Here is a 19,726-nt window from a genome sequence, read left to right on the forward strand (position 1 = left end):
AATCTGTGGCATGACCTTAAACAGTCCATTCATGCTCGAAAACCCTCCAATGTGGCTGAATTAAAACAATTCTGCAAAGAAGAGTGGGCCAAAATTCCTCCACAGCGATGTGAAGCACTCATTGGCAGTTATCGCAAACACTTGATTGCAGTTGTTGCTGCAAAGAGTGGCACAACCAGTTATTAGATTTAGGGGGCAATTACTTTTTCACGTAGTGCCAGGCAGGTTTGGACAGCTTTTTCCCCTTAATAAATGAAATCATCATTTCAATTTTGTATTTACTCGGGTTATCTTTGTGTAATATTAAACTTTGTTTGATGATCTGAATCATTCAAGTGTGACAAATAGGCAAAAAAAAATAACCTGGAAGGGGGCAAAAACTTTTTCACACCACTGTACAGTGGTGACCAAAATTATTAGAACACTAGTATTTTCACCAGCTAAAAAAAATGGTTTTAAGTCAGTTATTTCTTTATCTTATTTCAGTTATCTTTTCCTGTAGTGTGTCAGTAGGAAATATCAGTTTCCATTTCCATTTCCATTCATTTTGCTATTAATTGTAATAATCCAGTGAGATTTTTGTTTGCACAAGGACAACTCATTTTTTTTAATTGGTGAAAATACTAGTGTTCTAATAATTTTGGCAACCACTGTGTATATATATATATATATATATATATATAATTTTATTTATTATATTTACATAATTAAATATTGTTTTTCTCACAACAAAAACACATTTTAATTTGTAATAAAACCTGAAAATTGACAGCTATAAGTTCATAAGCTGCCCTAATATCAATATTGTTTCTCATATACTGTCTTTCCTTTCTAATCCCAGCAACAACCCTTCCACGCTTCCTCCAAAATACCACCTGCCTCACTCCCCTCATCACCTCAGCGGCCTCCCGTCTCCTGCTCCTCCTCTTCCTCTCTCCATAGCCGGTCTGCCCTCCTCCCACTACTCCCTTCACTCGCCCTCTCACCTCTCCAGCCATCCGGCCATGTTCGCCAACCCTGCTACACTGCCTCCTCCACCCACCTTACCGACCAACAGCCTGGTGGTGCCAGGACACCCTGCCGGACCACCCTATCCAGGTGAGAACCCCTTCATTGAGATTTAAACTGTTTCTGGCATAGTTAGTATGAGATTTGAGAATATTTTGGACAATAGGTTTCTTCAGTTCTGTAATATGACAAATTAATTCAAATATATCACTTGCATAAAGGTGCGTACACGCTAGAGTTTGCACTGCACCAGAGACGGCTGCAAAAAATCTTAACTTGCACTTGGACATTAAATTTCCTTGACCAATAAGAATCGAGGGTCCAGTTTTATACCCAGTTTTTGTCCCTCAAATGCTCCTTTGCAGCTTTCTCTAGTGCATAAGTGCACTAAGGGTATACATTTTTTAACTTAGACCTAAGAAATGAGTGTATGATAGAAATGAGAGTACGTGATTATATACATTGTTTGTTCGTCAAAATTCATCCTGTTTTAAATTAGCATATTTAGTGTAGTGCTAGTCTTAAAAACAAATTTGGTTCCCACAAATGTAAGGACCTTTCCTACAGTTCCTGTGCCTTAAATTGTTTGGTGTAAAGCATAAATTGCTCTGTTTGTTGACAAATAACCCATGTTAAAGACAGCTTTATGGATAAAGTATTCAGTAACAACAGTATTGCTCTTAAATTGCATTCTTTTCAAGATGTTTCAAGAGTGAGGCGAAATGGGGCACGCATCAGAGGTCAGCATATGAAATATGTGACTTATATCCAGTTGGCCCATTTTTCTACTGTATATGATGCCTGTAATAAAAAAAGGATGTCAGCTATACTGTTCATTTCTAATATCTGGATCCTGTGTCTCGGGCAGTAAACTTCTGTTTTATTGGCTGTTATTTTGCCTTTGACAGTTAAATCAGATTTTGATACAATTTACACTAAATGCAAAGTGAGATGAAAATTATACCTGTCCTCTTCATCTCAGCCTTTCTTTATGCGGTAAGTGTATTTTTTTTGTTCCAGTTCCAGGCATTTTAAAGCTACATGCTGGTCTAAATCTAAACAAGAAAAAAATAGCAGGTTTATACATGCAGCTAACCTCTACGGTGTAAACCTTTGGTAAACACATGGCTCAAGTCATTGCAATAGTACCAAAAGTACTGTTTTTGATCAATGTTCATTTAGACTCTAAACTAGAAGTATATATTAATGTCTTTTTTAAGCATCAAGCAAGTGCTTGAAGAGTTTCTTAAATTTTAAGAAGAGTCTCAAAGGGAGAGTTTGCCCAAAAATGAAAATTTTGTATGCAAACCTGTATGCATTTGTTTCTTCTTTTATAATAATTATTATTTTTTATCCATGCGATATAAGTCAGTGTGTTGAAAACAGTTTTGATTGTGTTCCACAGAAGAGAGCAAGTCATTCAGGTTTGGAACAAAATGAGGGTAATTTTCATTTTGGGGTGAACGATCCCTTTAAGGCCGTATAAGAGTTTATGTTTGTCGGGTCAAGTGTGTGTGTGTTTTCTGCTGAGGTGACTCTTGGTTCTCTCTTGTCTTTAGATACCAGCCTCTTGATATCTTTCAACCAACCAATCATGTATTGCCAGCCTCATTCGGGGATTCTGATTGGCACATTGTCACAGGCAACTCTCTTACCTCCACCAATGAGTCCTCACGTAGAAAACCCTCACACCTTGAATTGGAGAAACAGAGAAAGCCAGGTGACTACCCTCTTTCGCTTCTTCCTACCGCTGTTGTGAAAACTCACTGGCCGCCCGTGCCTTTTTTTTTCTTTTCCCTCCCGTGTCTTCCCCATCTCCCCCCTTTCCCGCCTTTTTCCCCTTCGCTCTCCTTTCTTGCAGAGCATGATCTTCTGTGGCAGGAGCTGAACAACCGCTTCCTGGTTCAGAGCTCGGAGCGAGGTCGGGGGGCGGCGCCGGGGGCCACAGGGTCGCCGTTGGCCCCTGTGTCGCTCCTCCGAGCCGAGTTTCACCAACATCAGCATATGCACCAGCACCAACACACGCATCAGCACACCTTCACGCCCTTCCCTGCCAGTCTGCCCCCGGCAGCCATCATTGGGCCGCCCACTGCACCTCCCATGGTGCGTACCCCAGCCAGAAATGTGAGGATAAGTAAAAACAGATAGATTTTACTCCCTTCCTACCTCCCTATTCCCCCTTAAAATACCCCGGCCTATAAAAAAACAAGCCCCTTCTATGCACCCGTCCTGTTTTTCCACGAAATGACACCCGCAGTCATGTTGTCGTACTGAATATAAGCACAGCCACATCACGGTTGTGCTGATATTCAGATGAGCAGCACGAGTGACGTATATTTTAGACACAATATGGCCAGTTATTTCATCTACCTTTATCTCAGTTGTCAAAAATAGTTCCAAGAAAAGCCAACATATTTAACGTGTAACAGCAACGCACAGACTGGCGGCCTATTTGGAACCACATTCAGTCACATCATAACAGCCCTGCATCTTAAAAAATATAGAAAAGGCCTATTATTGCATAATTTGATGATGCTGAGTTCAAAAATATTTTAAAAAATACATCACGTACAGATTATTTTTTTTTTTTTACAAAATAATGATTTTTAAAAGCTTTAATGCACAGTCAAATGGCATTTTTTGGCTTTAATGACAAAAAAAAAGTATTCAGAATAGGGCTGTGCGATATGGACAAAAAAAAACTATCATGATTTCTTTGATCAATTTTGCGATTTCGATTTTAATCACGATTTTGACACACAGACATGCTTTACAGTCATTAATGCATTCAGTGTGAATTTGAAACATATTTACAAAAGAAAACCAATTAGAGCTTCATCAAAAAGCTGTAACATGTCTCTAGAACAGACATAAGGCAAAATAATCACTAAGTAAAGGTGTAACAAAATGTCTCTAGAATAGACATGGCAGAAAAAAATTAAAATCCCGTGTCCAGGGACTCATTTTGCTTTCGCACAAGGACACGTTTGCAGTCCGCTCCTGATCCGCGGCTGTTTACCACAAACACAACATTTATCCATTACTTTGATTTCAAATCCAAACGTTGTTTCTGAAAATGCTTTCTCAGCATTGTGATTCTCTTTTATCACAGTACAGTAATACAATCTTTTATAGACATATTCACGTTTAAACTCAATAAATATAACTTTGTTTAACTACCACCACGATTGCCATCTATTATTGCCTTGTTTATCTAAAAGTTTATCTTTTCCTTGTTTTAAATCTAGCCAAAAAGCCATGTGTTGACTGTTGACTGTGAAACAGTAGACTTCAATTATATGCATTTATGGTGTAATTACTAAATTTCCATGTCAATCCATGTTAATTTTTACCGCAAATAATGCGCTGTCACTTTAATTCAGCGCGTGCAGCACAGCAGAAATAGCATGTGCGGAAACGATCGCAGTATGACTGCTGCAGACGCACTGCTCCTGGAGCGCACTGCCGGACCGCAATCGCGTGCAGTGTGAACGCTCTGATCCATTAACATGGACGCGGAAAAAATACGCACCACAGACGGAGTGTGTGAACCTGGCGTTACATTTGTATGCCCGCCCGGTCTGTTCTGTTCTCGTGCTCCATTTAGGCGTGCTGCATTCTGATTGGTTCGGATAGCATACTGCGGGAGGTCGGGGGCACGGAAAATCGTGCTATAAAGCGATTTAGAAATCACACAAGCTCAAATCGCGATTTTATGACGATTTCGATTAATCGCACAGCCCTAATTCAGAATGTATAATTTAACTTAAAATATGTTCATATACTCCAAAAATATGTTCATATACTCCCTTTAATGGCAGAGAACTTTACATAAACACACGTTTATAGTTAAATTTGCTTTTTTTCCATCACTGGCCATAATTCTAACATTGAAATTAGGCATAAAAGATTAGGCATAACATAACTTCTTGGGAATCATTCATACATGTAAAAATCAGCTGAGAATTGAACAAACAGTTGTAACCTGGTTCAGAGGAAGACAGGAATCATGTATTTGCGGCAGTCTTTTTGGTGATTAAGGGATAATACAAGACTTCACCTTAGAAATGGCTGTCAAAAGCAAAAATGTCAAAAAATGCACTTCATATTTTGTGAGAAAGCATGACGTGCTAGAGCAGAACAGACACTATTTTTGGAATCAGCATCCCAAAATTAGTAAGAAACAAGCAATGGATTTCATTCAGCAAATATGATGCAGGGTGGTGATACCAGAGCACCGGAACTAACTGTTATATAATAGTGAAGTAATAGTGTTTACAACACACTACAGAGACTTAAGGCTTATCTTAAACCAGGCCAGATCTTAAACAGAGGCCATGGGGTTGATACCCATCATCCTAACAAGATAAACTATTGTCCCATAACAACCACAAATATTGTAACTCTTCCCCTAATAAAAACCCTTTTTGCTGCCATGTTGACATGCCGTACTCATTGCGCTTTAATAGTGCGAGCCAGAGATGTTTTATTGCTTTCATATGAGCAGAATGGTGACGTTTCTGAGTGCTGGGGGCTGTTTGAGAAAAACAGGAGGCAGACGGGGACTTATGGCGTGACTGAGGTACAGACAGAACTCATTCTGTGTGACACATTCAAAGCTTGCGGTCGAAACATAATGACCTCACCTCAGATAAAAGTCATGACATCAATGGGGTTGTTTTGATAAAGCGTAATTGCTTCCGTGTGCAAAGCGGCTATTAGAGGCAAACTTTGGCAGCCTGTAATCAGATAAATTCAGCTCCTCAAAGTCAGCTAGCCATATGAAATGCATTCAGATCTCTGAAACGTATTCGGACAGGAACAAGAACGTCTTATCTGCATGCTATCGCCACTGTCAACCAATCCGAAAGATATTATGTCAAGAGTGCTAGATGAAAAGTCAAGCATTTTTGAATCATAGATTACCATCTCCAAAGATTGAAATCTAGTTTAAAACATGCCATATGTGTTGTAGCTCGCTGTCCGGATTCTTTTGTGGGTTGCAGAACTGAAACTGAAAGACTGAAATAGCGATGAAAATGTTGGTTATGCATCTTATCTCTGGTGCTGAATCACAAACACACCTCCACACCTTCCCCAAATGTTTTATGAGATACAAATCTTATTTGCTGAACAGCTATTGTTGAATTTCTTTCACCACCATGTGATTTAAGTGTGATGTTTTCTACTGACAAGTGTACTGATGCTTGATTTCTAAAGCATTTCTGCTTGGTTTAAGAGCTTTTGCATAGGAAGCAGTGTTGTTGTCTGCTGGGATCAATAAAAAACAGTATAAATGTCATTTTTAAAGTCAACATGAAACCAGAAATAACCCAGTTTGCTTCCTCTATACATGTTTCTGGTCTTATTGTGCATGTTTCATTGGTGTGTTATTCCAAAAAAAAAAAAAAACATAATTTCCTGATAATGGATAACTACCTTTTGTTACTCCAAGTAAAGTGGGTAGCAAATTTCGTTTCATGTTGACATAACACTTCATATAATGTCTTGTTTTCTTTTTTCCCTTCCTCCTAGCTTTTCTTATATAAAGATTTCATTGTTTACAGATGTAATATTGAACCTTGATTTGCCAAAGCTGTTTGTTATAAAGCTGTGAATTATGAAACACTGTTTTTTATGGGCCACTATAAACCTTTGCTGTATTTACTCGGCAAGTGTTAACCATAAAGCAGGTGTGTGGCTCTCAGAAGGATCACAGAACTGCAACACGCAGGGAAGCCAGATCAGCGATTTTCTCAGCCAGGGCAACCTTGTGTATTTGATTTAGGCTAATTATCACCACACATTCATACGATGCAGGATAAAAGCAGCTTATGCCTTCTGATCTGTTGGAGTATAAAGTCTGTACCATGAGTGGGCTGCTTTTCAAAGTAACACACACAGTGTGGCCTAAGAGTTTATCCACTTTTATTACCATCACCTGAGACATAAGACGACAGGCTTCTGTAGAAACAACACTATATAAGGGGGTTTGTAAAGGATTTCAGTGTTTATGTAAAAGAAATGCCTTGAACTCAGTAGCAATTACTTTGTTTTAAAAGCAGCGCTGAATTTACAGTGTTCGGCTGAGTGATAAAAACTCAAGCCAGTGGAATTAAGGTGACAAAGATGCTGGGTTAACTTGATAGTAAAATGTTACAAAAAAATGTTTTAATGTTTTTTTGTTTTTTTAAACATTTATGGATGAATTTGTTTTATTACGGTGATGAAAAAAACATGTACAATTGAAATGACGTTTTATCTCCATTACATTTGTATGAATGAAAATGAACCATTTCAGCCCTTCTCGCTTCTTTATGAGTCCTGACTGAATCTGAATACAGAATCTCACAACATTAGCATGCTAACTATAATTGTTTATCATATAGTTACACTGCTAGCTTTACTCTCAAATTTTCAAAATTAGAGCTTGCCTTGAAAGACTTACTGGTCTGTATATGTTTCTTAACTGTAAAGGACACTTCCACGTAATAAATGGCTCACGTCTGTTTAATTGGAAGTGAAGGGTGCCTTCATTTGTTTAGCGATCTGGTTTGCCTCTTTTGTGAGCGTATTCCCACACTCTGGGTCGGCTCTGTGAAGACTGTGCCAGCTGCGGCTGCAGTGGTTTTCTTTCATGTGACATTGAATGGCTGTTTTACTGTGTAATTGTTTTATTAAAAGGGTGTAATTTATTTGAGCTCCATCTGTTTTTTATTTGACTATGTAAGCACACTGCAGTAAAGCTCTCTCATGTTTTTGGTTACAGATGCCTTTGATTTTGTTGATATGTTTTTAATGTGCACTCTTTCTTTCTTTTTCTCTCCGTCTCTCTTTATAGTTCGACAAGTACGCCCCAAAGCTGGACAATCCTTTCTTGAGACATTCAAATGTAAGTGTCAGTTTGTTTTGACTGCATAACCTTGCTTTGACTGAAGATGAAGCAGATTATGTACACTTTTTGAGACATATTTGCATGTTTTTTTTTTTAAGCATGCTTGGTTTGATGTGGTTTTCAAAGCAGGATAAAAAGTTGTTATAGCTTAAAGAGATGATAGACACCAAAGAGTTTTGTAAACTTTACATTTACGTTGTTTTTTTCTCTGCAGTTCTTTCCCTCCTATCCACCAACAATGCCAGGCATGCCTCCAATGCTTCCACATTCAGGGCCCTTCAGTTCACTGCAAGGAGCCTTCCAGCCAAAGGTTAGACCTCAAAACTATGCATTCACATCATGTGGGAAGGTAGGCAGAATTGTTTTGACTTGAGCAGAATGAGAAAGAGACCCATGTGGCTTGTTTGGGCATTTCAAATTTCCCGCTTGCAGACTCTGATATGACCAAGACCAGTAAGTCAAAAATATTTGAAAAATATGGCCCATAAAACTCCAAGCTGTTAGAAAAAAAACACCTGGTGAAAGTTTCTACATATTAATTGTTGGCCAGATCAATCTGTTCTGCAAAACAAAGGACTGGTCTCAAGTCTTGCTCAGTTATGAGAATGGAAATTAAATTTCATCTCCAGAATCTTAAAGGACTAGTGATGCACCGAAAGGTTTTGTTTTGTTTTTTTCCCACTTGAAACTGAAATTTATTTTTAGCCAAAAACAAAACCAAAAATAAAGTTAATTAAATTTGAGTAATTGGGGGATTTAACGTGGTATACTGTTCAGGCTGTCGTTTTCACAGGTAATAAACCTGTTCTTTGGCAAAAAGCCACATATTTCAGGCGAACAATTTGTACATATTGGGAAACTGCTATATTTCTTCTGTTCTGAAAGAGCCTTCTGCTGGCAGAGAATGAATTTGGATTTTTTTTTAAAAAGCCTGTCTGCTGTTTTTGTTCAGACTGATGCGAAAATCAACCCATGTTTTAACGCAGCAAACACGCAGAGTTGTAAATGTGAACCGGTGGATCGACAAGAAGCTCATGCATTATAAAAATCTAAACAAAGACAGTAAACTACATTTATATGTTATTTAATTAATATAATGATTTATAATAATTGTTTAAATTAATAAATTAAATTAATAATTAATACTTTTGACTCATCTATTTTTTTTTTAAAAAGGCTTAAAGGCTGAAATGTGAAGTTTATCATTTTATAAAACTTTTTTTTTTTTTTTTTTTTTTTTTTTTTTTTTTTTTTTTTTTTTTTTTTTTTTTTTTTTTTTTTTTTTTTTTTTTTTTTTTTTTTTTTCTTTGGTGAAAACCTGTATCTGAACTGTAAATCATGCATTTTACGGTCATTTTACAGTTAAATATGTTACCATTGACATTGCCCTACCCCACTCATAGTCATATGGTGGTAATTTTACTTTGTGCAGGTCTTAAAAAAGGTAGATTTGAGTTTAAAAATCCTGCAGACACCCTGCCAAGTCAGCCCTAGTGTTTAGCAAATGATCTCCAGGTATGTTAAGCCTTGGATGCTCGTCTGACAGAGACAGTGAAATCTGGGATGGGTCATGTCTCAATCCCACCCCCGTCTCTTTATCCCAATAAATTCCTGTCACATTTGCTGATAATAAAAGGGCAAAAAAAGTCCCAAAACAAATAAGAATGGGGTCAAATCATTCTCCATTTCCTGTATACTGCAGAAATGCAGCTGATTGAGAGCCCAGCATCACCTTACCATTAGTATTCAGGGTGCTCTCAAATCCCGCACAGCTGCATTTATACTGCAGACAGACAGAGAAATCTACCACTGCCACATTCTCCACTAATGGATTATGCAAAGAGGCTCAGGCTCAATAACCTGCTGGAGGCTTTTGTGTTAACTTTAGACTGTGGTCTTGAGCAGGGTGGTTACCGTGTGTGTCTTTGCAGTGTGTGTTATATGGCTTTCACTTGCTTGGTGTGTAATGGTTTTTACCTGGCACTTCTCAAATAACTCTCACTCTTGTGTTAGATACCAGTCAAAGGTAGAGCCAGTCTGAAGTTTCCAACAAGTATGAAGTTTATGAGTATAAATGACTATGGCATCCATGAAACTTGGGACTGAAGTTTTTAAGCTTTAGGCTACACCCATGATGAATCACATGATTTTTTTTTTCCCCCAGACCTGATGTGTTTCCTTTTGAAACAGGATGTTTGGACAGAGCATATCAATGGGGTTATTATGTTCGTGTTAAATAACCAATAGGCTTTAGTTATGTCACAGTAATAAACCCTGATTTGGTTTTATAAATACATGCTTCTGCTAAATGTTTTACCCTAGCATATACTGTAGACATCATCAAAGTTAACACACAGAAGCTACAAAATTTCCATTTTCATTTCATAGGATCTTCAGTTAAAAATGCAGGACTTCAGTCATCACACCAAGGAGCCAAAAAATGTAGTGCAATATCTCTGAACAGTGCATGGTTGAAAATAGTAAATAAACAGACTTCAGTGTTGTGCTGCGTTCCATTAGCTTTATCTAAAATGGTCTTAATTTTCTCTCCAGGCCTCAAACCCTATTGATGTTGCAGCACGACCAGGAACGGTCCCGCACACTCTCCTTCAGAAGGACCCACGGGTAAGCCACCCAGTCTGGAGATCCTCTTATGAGATTGGCCATTAAAATCATATCAGGATTGTGATGTTTTTAGCATTTCATGTACCTGGACTTTGTTACAAAACATATCTGTCTGTTTCCTTTTCTCTTTTTCTTCCTCGGCTCCTTACAGATAACAGATCCTTTTAGGACCTCAGTAAGAGTAAGCATCATATTTTCATTCTCTTTCAAATCCCTACATTTTCTTCCTTAAACGCCACCATCTTTGTGCTAATGCTTTGAAATGTCCTCTGTGCTCATGTCAGAAGCCAGGCAAATGGTGTGCAGTGCATGTTCAAATCGCCTGGCAGATCTACCATCATCAGCAGAAGATGAAAGTAAGTTCTCAGAAACCAAAGAGCTCGTCTCTTTTCTTTAGTACAATGTAGCCTTTAGTGTGAGGGAAGTACAAGAATACACAAGTATGCTTTATAATGATTCATGCATTAAAGACCATCTCATTAATTTTTCCCCTCATTAAGGACAGTTTACTCAAAGAACTAGTACTTTTTTTTCATTTATACACTCACTCCAGTCATATATTATATTATATTGTATTGTATTATATTATTGAAATGACTTTATCTCACAAAAGCAGATGCACTTGGACCCACATAAACTGGATATGAATGGAAAACTTGATCTGTTCAGCCGTCCTCCAGCTCCAGGTGTGTTCCCTGGGTTCCCCTACCCTCATGATCTGGCCAGACCCCTCTTTTCATCAACAGGTATGTGAAGAAAACTCAAAGTAAACATGAACTCAAACTTGACCCTATTTAATGACAACACACATTCCTGGTTATAGTGTGCACCGTTCACAAAGGAAAAATGTATGCGTAAAATCAAATCCTGCCCTACAAGGTTTTTCTCATTGAATGTCCCGTAAGATGAATAACAAACAACATGCTATATTGATTTAAAATTCTTAAGCTGAAAAGATAACAGTTGTAGATGAAAAGTTGCACAACCATCCCTGGAAATAATTCCCTTTCCTGCTGTGTTGTGAAAGCCTGATGCTAGACCTGACCGCCTTAAGAAATTCTACTTAAATATAATTGATTTTCATTTCACTTATAAACTAGATTTATAATCCAATCAAGATACTGCTCTCACAGAGTATTTATGTCTTATCTTGTAAATTATACTGCAATCGCTTTATTGGCATGGCTTCAGCATAATAAAATTAATTTGTATGTCTTTTCTTTCTCTCGTGCTCCGTGCTCACTAATTTGCATGTTGTTATTTTGAATGTTGTCTTGGCTCAACGCTGGGGCCACAGGCATGAATATAAATGCTTTTACCTGATATAATTGACTGGTAGCTCTTTGTTGAAGGGCAACATGAGCATGTCTGCCCTTTAGATTGTAATTATGCAGCGTGGTGTCATGAAGGAGTTTCTTCATTAATGATACACAGTTACAAATGACACATAGTTCAGGCTGAACAGACAGTTGACCCTTTCAAATGCAACCTGAACACTCAATCTAAGACATCACTGTCCTTTTTATTGTCCGGGCAAACTACTCTAACAGCTTATTACTGAGAGTCCTGCCCCAAACGCACGCCATTGGTTGAGCCAGGCTGACTTCTAGTTGTCTCTGCATATTAAGCTGGAATAGGAGAAAGTATTTAATCTAACAAGACTAATCATTACCCAAGACATCTCTTGTCTCTGTGTATATAGAGACTACATCTGGTGCTGTTTTGGTGAATATTTGAATGGTTTGGCTAACTCTGTCTGCAGTCAGTTTGACTGATGATTTTTCCCATTGTTTTCAATAGGATCGGGACATCCAGCTGCTTCACCCTATGGACCGTCTCCTCACCACGCTGGCTTCCTGCCTCCTAGCCATTTGGCAGGTAAGTGTAAGTAAACCGCCATTTTAAATAGTTCCTCCCTTTTCTTTTGTACTTCAAATTATTGTCAAGACCCTCTTTTATTTGATGCGAACATAAGGCAAATACAATCTCTTCCATAGTGCTGCACCTCAGTGGTGATCATTCAGCTATAAAAGCATGTCTTTCTTCTAATTAAAAAAAAAAATTTAAATACTGTACTTCTATCCCTCATAGCCTTGTTTTTGTTTGTCAAGTATAATGTAATATCTGCTGTAACAACAATGTTTTCAACTAAAAACGGAAAGAAATTTTATGCAATCTGCCCTTTCATTTGCACAGCAACAGTGTTTTGGGCACCTGAAATCACAAACTTTTTAAAGCAGGTTTCAAAGTGCACGTTTTTGAAAATGATGCCATTATCATCTCCTTGTAAACTACAAAAACGCAAATTTGTGAAAAGGTGACATCATGCGCATGCGTGTTCAGTCTATAGGTATGTCCACTGTTTCTATCAGATATGTTATTTGAGTTTGGAGCTGAATGCTGATTTCACACAGTGAGCTTTTAAGTCAGTCCAATTTGAGATCATAAACAGCTGGGGCCCAAAGGAAATGGAGAGAAAATGTGTAAAATGCAGAATTGGGTGCAGTGTTGTCTAGTGGTGAAAGCTCAGGACCGGTAATCAAAAGGTTTCTCAGTCAAGAACTTAGCAATGTTGTGCCCTTGAGCAAAGCACTTAAATGAAGGTTGCTCCAGGGGGATTGTTCATGTAAATTAGTATATTGTAAGTTCAAGTTGCTTTGGATAAAAGCACGTGCTAAATGACTGCTTGCTTACTTAAGTACACTGTGGATTAGTCATAAATCCCATTTCTGGAATCAGGAGTTTAAATTCATGTTTCACATAGAAAACACTGAATTGTGTTTTTTTACTTATGTGGGTTGGAGGTTGTCTGTTTGTATTTAAGTTTAATTATAAACACAACTATGAATGATTTGGGCTCCTTCACCCATTGCAAGGTACGTATGAACAAATAGCTTAATGTTTTCAGGAGTAAGTAGATGGAATAATCACAGAAACCTCTAGAGGAGATCGGAGACACATGAGCTGTTTTGCTTGCTGTCATTTAATCATTTTTCACATCGGACATTTCAAAATGTCCCTGGCTATCGCACCCCAATCAGGTATTGCTCTTCATGCCAGCACCTCTTGCTGCCTAATCCTCAGTCAGTGAACACTCTCCAACAGTCTTACTGGGAGAAATAAACAACCCTTAGGGAGTTAGAATAGCAGCAGTAACAGTGACGCAAAAAACAAAGCTTGCTTGTAAGAGAAAAGCCAGTTGGAATGGTCAGGCACCTCCGGCCCCGCGTCGCTAATCCCTCTTTGGCATTTTGCAGATCCATTCAGTCGCTCCAGTACCTTTGGCGGCCTCAGCAACCTTTCAAGCAGTGCCTTCGGTGGATTAGGCAACCCAGCCCTCGGTAAGCCCCGGCCCCCGGCCTCTAGCTCGACTCAGTGCAGCACAGCTTAGCTCTAGACCACAGAGAGTGCAGAGGGAATAAAAAGGAGATGGGAATGAAAGAAAGGCACTTAGCTTTGCAGCAAATGCCAAATGAGAGTTTAGGGAAGCGAGGGAGGCAGGCCTTACCGCAGACAGTCTTTTGCCAAATTCACACCCCAACTCAAACTCGCAACCCAACTGGTTTAGCATTGCTCTTGCATTCATTAGTCGCTTGCAAAGTAGGGTGGAAGGTTTGCCATATCTCATTTCCTCTCCCTTCTTCCTTCATTGGCTGAACGGGACTTCTTTTAGTGAAATTTATTGTATTGAAATAGAATCTCTATGGAACGCTTTGCTTTTCATAGCTCTTGACCCCGCCGGGTCATTCATTTGTTCACTGCCCTCAAAAGCAGCCCTTGGTACCCCATTTGTAGAAGAAACTACTATACGCCATTAACCTTTCAGCTTGTGTATGCAGAACCTTGACAGAACTGAACAGCGGTCTGTTCAACTGATGATGCTTTCTTGTTATTTCAGGGGCCAACAGTGTATTTGGACCCAAAGAGGGTCCAGGGCTGCCTGGTCTCAGTAGTCCTCATCATGACACCTGGAATCGGCTGCACCGAACACCACCCTCCTTCCCGACCCCTCCACAGTGGCCCAAATCCGCAGATGCAGAAAGAAGCAGCTCTGCAAACAGCCATGACAGAGAGAGAGAGCGGGAGCGGGAGAAAGAAAAAGAACGGGAAAGAGACAAAAGGGACTCTTCTATTGGGAAAGAAGAGAAGGATAAAGACAGGTTGGTGTTGTTGATTTCATGGACCAAGGCATCTTATTTTTACTTTATATTTTGCCAAATTTTTGTCTCCTAGTTCAACTAATGATGGGTTCTTTCCTCTTACAGAGACTCTTTAGATCGTAATCGTCATTCGAACCTCTCTTCTCCAGCTTCCGCTCCCGTTAGCTACCAGATCAGCAGCCTGATCCGCTCCAACAGCCAGAACTCGACCGACTCCGGCAGACACCGCAGCGGTAGTGCCGACCGCAACCGTGAGCCAGAGAAAGAGTTGCTGGACCGCCAGCGAGAGGCAGGCATTTTGGGAGACATAAAGGTGAAGGAAAGTCGTTCTCCAGAAAAGGGAATCACAGACAGACGTTCCTCAGATGACTCTCTTAAATCCGTCCACCGATCGCCCTCTCCATACTCGAAAAATGTCCTTAACGATGCAGGAATCAAGATGGGTATCCCACAACCGCCACCGATGAAAGAAAGTGAGAGGGATAGGAAGGAGACCAGCTCAGGGGATCTGCTACAGAAGGTGAAGAACGACATGAAGATCAAGGAGGAACGCAAGGAAGAGCAAGACGTGATGGTGGTTGGATCCGAAGCTGCCACTAAACCTCAAGTCCCTCCTCCTCCTCCGCCTCACCAAACCACACTAATTGCTCACCACCCTGCGCTATCCCATCAGCCTCATCCGCCGTCTCCTCGCTGTAGTGACCCTCCAACACCGTCCTCACTTCACGGCGTCCCCATGCCACACTCGTTGCCGCTCACTCTGAGTGCCATGCATCAAATGGGAAGTCTGAATGCACTTGAACGCACCCGCATGGCACCTTTTATGGGAGTCAGCCCTCTCGCAGCAGGTCGAGACCGCCTTCCTCATCCGGCGTATTGCTGGGATCCCCTACGAGAGGCTTACCGAAACCTTGACCTTCAACGGCGTATGGACTTCCAGCTGCGTTCTGAGCCCGGACACCGCTTCCCTGGTGTCTACGATCCAGAACGGCTCTATCGGGATCGGGAGCCACATGACTACTCCCACCACGAACACCTCCTGGAATTTCGGCGGGAACAGGAGAGACTGAGGCAACAGGCTGAGGAAAGGGAACGGTTGCATTTAAGGGAGGAACTAGATCGGGCAAGGCTCCACCAGCTTCACCAATCGCCCATCGAAGGACACTTACCCCACATGCCGCCATTTATGTCGCACCTTGGTGGGATGCCATACCCAAGGCTTAGCCCTTCAACAGGACATAACGGACTTCTTAACCGGACACCCCCAACTGCAGCACTAAGTGCCCCTCCTCCTCTGGTACCCTCTGGTGCTGCCAGACCAGTGTCCCCAAGACGGACTACGCCAATCACCACCCAGGACCCTCGGGAGTACTCACCGTCACGCAACCCCAAAGAAGTGGAGGCACGGTAACATACAGAAAGAAGAATGCCTCATTTGAGTTGGACACTGGCAACATGCACTTATTTTCACACAAAGTAGAGTAATTGATAAATAGATATGTGTAATTTGTACAAATGTTTGTACCTCGGAACAAGCACATCAACCGTTTTTTTTAATTGATTGGAGTTGGGGAAAAGAGTTGGTAGCTCCAACTCGTGGTAGCGTAAGACGTAAACGTGAACTACCAACCAGAAATGTGATATTAATATATTAATCCGATGCCTTTTCAGTTTTTCATGTGAAAAGACATTCTGAAATTAGTTTGTACATTTCCTATCCCTCATGTACAGACTTTTTTTATGTATTTGCATTGTTTCATTCGTTCCCTGCCCTGTATTTATCCTAGTGAGCTGCTGGATATGGATGTCTACATATCTGAATTGGTATGATCTCAGCTGATTTGCTCTATGGTACCTGGAAATATTCAGCGGTGGCCATGTACAAAGTTACATTTTGGAGGGGGTGTTGTTTGTTTGCTTGATTTTCTTTTTGAGATATGCAGACAAATATGTATTACGATATTCTTGTTTGGTTTATGTAAAGTTTAAAGATATTGGAAATATCTTGTTGATATTACTTGGAACGAAATGACATCGTACATTTGTTAGGCTTTTCAAATGTTTCTAAAAAACAATGAAATGAAACAGAACCACTTCCAGGTTGAAAACCATGGTGACGGAGTTGTCCAATCAGAGAGGAGGACTCGAATGGGGGTGCTGTCATGGCGGTGCAATCTATGCAAAGATGATTAAGAGTGTTCTGATTGGACGGTTATAAAATGGAGTTCTAAAGTGGGAGCCTGGATAACTGTTATTCATTTGTCTAATGAAGAGCCAATGAAACAAACAGCTATAAACTTCCGGGTCATAAAGGAACTGCTTTCGCAGTGAACACTTCTCCAGCCACAAAACCTGGACATCTGAGAAACATATTGGAATGGTTGGGGTGGCAATAGACTCTTTCTGTCGACCTTGTGGTGTTGTGCAGTTGTTTTTCTTAGACTCTTGTATACAAAACAAGTAGAGCTTTAGGCGTGAAAAAATTAAAATGAACATTCATGGTTTAAAAATGTATGGAATAAAGGTTGGACCTTATATCTGCATACCTGTCTGCTATTTATTATAGACTTCGAGACTGGCTCATTGAATGTTGACGTATTGATGAAGTGTGCAAAGTTTCATAGACAAGCATGAATGAACTGCCTGGGTCGTAAGAACCGAAGCCTATTATAGCCATAAGTATTTTTTTCCATTTATTTTTATGATTAAGAAGCACATTTTACCCTCTACTCCGAAAGAAATTCTCATTCTTTATACTGTAATACAGTAATGAGAATGACCCTGTCTGTATACAATGATTTGTAAAATTGTTTATCAAATATTATATATTTTTAAAATATTATATATTTTAAATAATTATATTGCAATAATAATTTTATAATATTTTTTATAATTTTACTTTAGTAATCACATATACTTACAACAATTAATGCAACATTTACGTTAGTATTTATTTATTTATTTTTTACATACAGCAAATACTACCATGATTTATACTTAAAATTGCACTCTACAATTGTACTTTACAATTTAAACATTTGCTACAAAAATACTAAAATTCCTAGAAAATAGGGTTCATTTTTTATGCCAAAAAAAAGAGATGAGATTTAACCGGATTGCTTTTAAGATAAGATTCTTTGCAAAATGTTTTACAAACAAAAAACTAGAATGGTCCAGATCATATAAATATGCGAACTGAATTTTAAACTGCATAAACAGCCTGAGCGTGCTCCACAGTTGCTATTTACTATATTTTTACAGGAGAGAGCATTTATGTCAGCTGTGCTGTAGAGAGTAGGATGAGAGTGGTGATGGGACAGGCCTGCAACACGATATTGATTTTCTGCAAGTGCAGCTTTTGAGTGTTTGTGTTGCAGGTAACTGGTATTGACTCTGAGGCTAGTGCCGTATTGACCCGCGGTCGGGACTCATTAATGGGAGTGACGCCTGCTAATGAGCGAAGGATCAAGAAGCCGAGGAGGAAGAAGTGAAAGAAACCGAAAAAGAACAGACCAAAGGTTGTCTGTCCCGCAAATAAGACGACCAGTGGTTACTGTCCTTCTAGTATTGACCGTCTGTGCCTGTATTTCTGACTTGCCATTTCTTTCTCCCACTCTCTTCATCTTTCTTCTCCCCAACTGACAAACAATTCATCCTCATAACCATCCCTAACTGGCTCCATCTGGCGTGCCACGCTCAGCCCTGCCCTCGGTCCCGGCCCTCACCTCGAGTAATGGCAGCATGCGTCAGGCAGTGTGCAGTCATTAGTGATGTTATTGAGAATCGATGGTCTCCCCGCTGCGTCTGGCAGCCTATCTGGACGTGCTGCTTCAGAGAGGTCCATCGCTGGAGAGAGAGATGGACGGACTGGGAAAGCTGCCGTGAGGTGTATTGGAAAGAGAGTTAAATCGGGATCCGTTTCAATTTGGCCATGCTGTAATTGAGAGGGTTATTCCATAGACACCGAGCATCTGTGCCTCCCTGGCCCTCTGCTGTCTCCCTCTAATCAGCTAGTTAGCACTTTCCAGACCTGGACCGGATAGAGAAACCAAAGAGAAAGTGTTCACATTTAGATTTTCTTTTCAAGGCCCTGCAAAGCTGTTTAATAGACGTGTTTGGGTGGTTAGCCAATATACTATCAGGCTGCAAAAAGCATTATTAAAAAAAAAAACAGTCAACATTTTTTTTGCTAGCAACATTTAAGCGATAACGGACAGCTCTCGCCATAGAGCTTTTTGATTGGAAAAAACAGTCATTATTTTTGCAGCCTGCGTAGTGGAGCGGAAATTAAACACTTGACTTATCTTTCATACTGGCACTCAGGCCAATTATCTGAGCATAAAATAAAGTAGGACACATTTTTAACATTAGCATTCTCAATTTCAGCCTATAATTTCCAAATCGCCTACATTTGACCTGTTCAGCGAAAATGTGCCAAATTATAGCCCAATAAATAAATATCTCTTATATAATTTACTACTATTAAATGTAAATTTGCATTTTGCAAATATATCAGTTTTATCTTTGAAGATTAGCGATTTGCAGTCTAATGTGGTGCTATGTGTCAAGTACAGTTTTTAAAATGTTACATTTATTTTTATGTAACTATTATGTAATCCTTGAACCCTATCTGGCTCATTTACCTGAATTCCCGCTCAGTATAAATATAGGGTAACACTTAGGGACCGATTCTCACTATTAACTAGTTGCTTACTAGCATGCATATTACTATATGTGACCCTGGACCACAAAACCAGTCTTAAGTGTCAATTTTTCAAATCTGAAAGCTGAATAAATAAGCTTTCCATTGATGTATGGTTTGTTAGGATAGAACAATATTTGGCCGAGATACAACTATTTGAAAATCTGGAATCTGAGGGTGCAAAAAAAAAAAAAAAAAGCTAAATATTGAGAAAATCATCTTTAAAGTTGTCCAAATGAAGTTCTTAGCAATGCATATTACTAATCAAAACTGAAGTTTTGATATATCTACGGTAGGAAATTTACAAAATATCTTCATGGAACATGATCTTTACTT

At 39.5% G+C, this 19,726-nt stretch overlaps 1 protein-coding gene across 9 annotated transcripts in view; it reads left to right on the plus strand.

Annotated features, from left to right (window-relative positions):
- Nucleotides 1–17,215, plus strand: part of LOC107656817 (autism susceptibility gene 2 protein-like) — a 314,131-nt gene extending 296,916 nt beyond the window's left edge. Inside the window, exons 8-20 of one of the 9 annotated variants that reach the window (XM_016444764.1) lie at nt 842–1,098; nt 1,710–1,748; nt 2,870–3,132; nt 7,850–7,900; nt 8,118–8,213; nt 10,457–10,528; nt 10,680–10,709; nt 10,813–10,884; nt 11,145–11,274; nt 12,329–12,412; nt 13,786–13,869; nt 14,427–14,688; nt 14,794–17,215. In XM_016444764.1, coding sequence (XP_016300250.1) covers nt 842–1,098; nt 1,710–1,748; nt 2,870–3,132; nt 7,850–7,900; nt 8,118–8,213; nt 10,457–10,528; nt 10,680–10,709; nt 10,813–10,884; nt 11,145–11,274; nt 12,329–12,412; nt 13,786–13,869; nt 14,427–14,688; nt 14,794–16,099 — 2,746 coding nt within the window. In that variant the 3' untranslated portion in view covers nt 16,100–17,215. Of the gene's footprint in view, nt 1–841; nt 1,099–1,709; nt 1,749–2,567; nt 2,729–2,869; nt 3,133–7,849; nt 7,901–8,117; nt 8,214–10,456; nt 10,529–10,679; nt 10,710–10,812; nt 10,885–11,141; nt 11,275–12,328; nt 12,413–13,785; nt 13,870–14,426; nt 14,689–14,793 lie in introns of all 9 variants that reach the window. The other 8 variants (XM_016444766.1, XM_016444763.1, XM_016444765.1 and 5 more) reach the window with 8 other exon arrangements.
- The last annotated feature ends 2,511 nt before the right edge of the window (nt 17,216–19,726 follow it).

Source organism: Sinocyclocheilus anshuiensis, unplaced genomic scaffold (assembly GCF_001515605.1).
Source record: "Sinocyclocheilus anshuiensis isolate Anshui unplaced genomic scaffold, SAMN03320099.WGS_v1.1 scaffold1136, whole genome shotgun sequence".
Classification (NCBI taxonomy): domain Eukaryota; kingdom Metazoa; phylum Chordata; class Actinopteri; order Cypriniformes; family Cyprinidae; genus Sinocyclocheilus; species Sinocyclocheilus anshuiensis.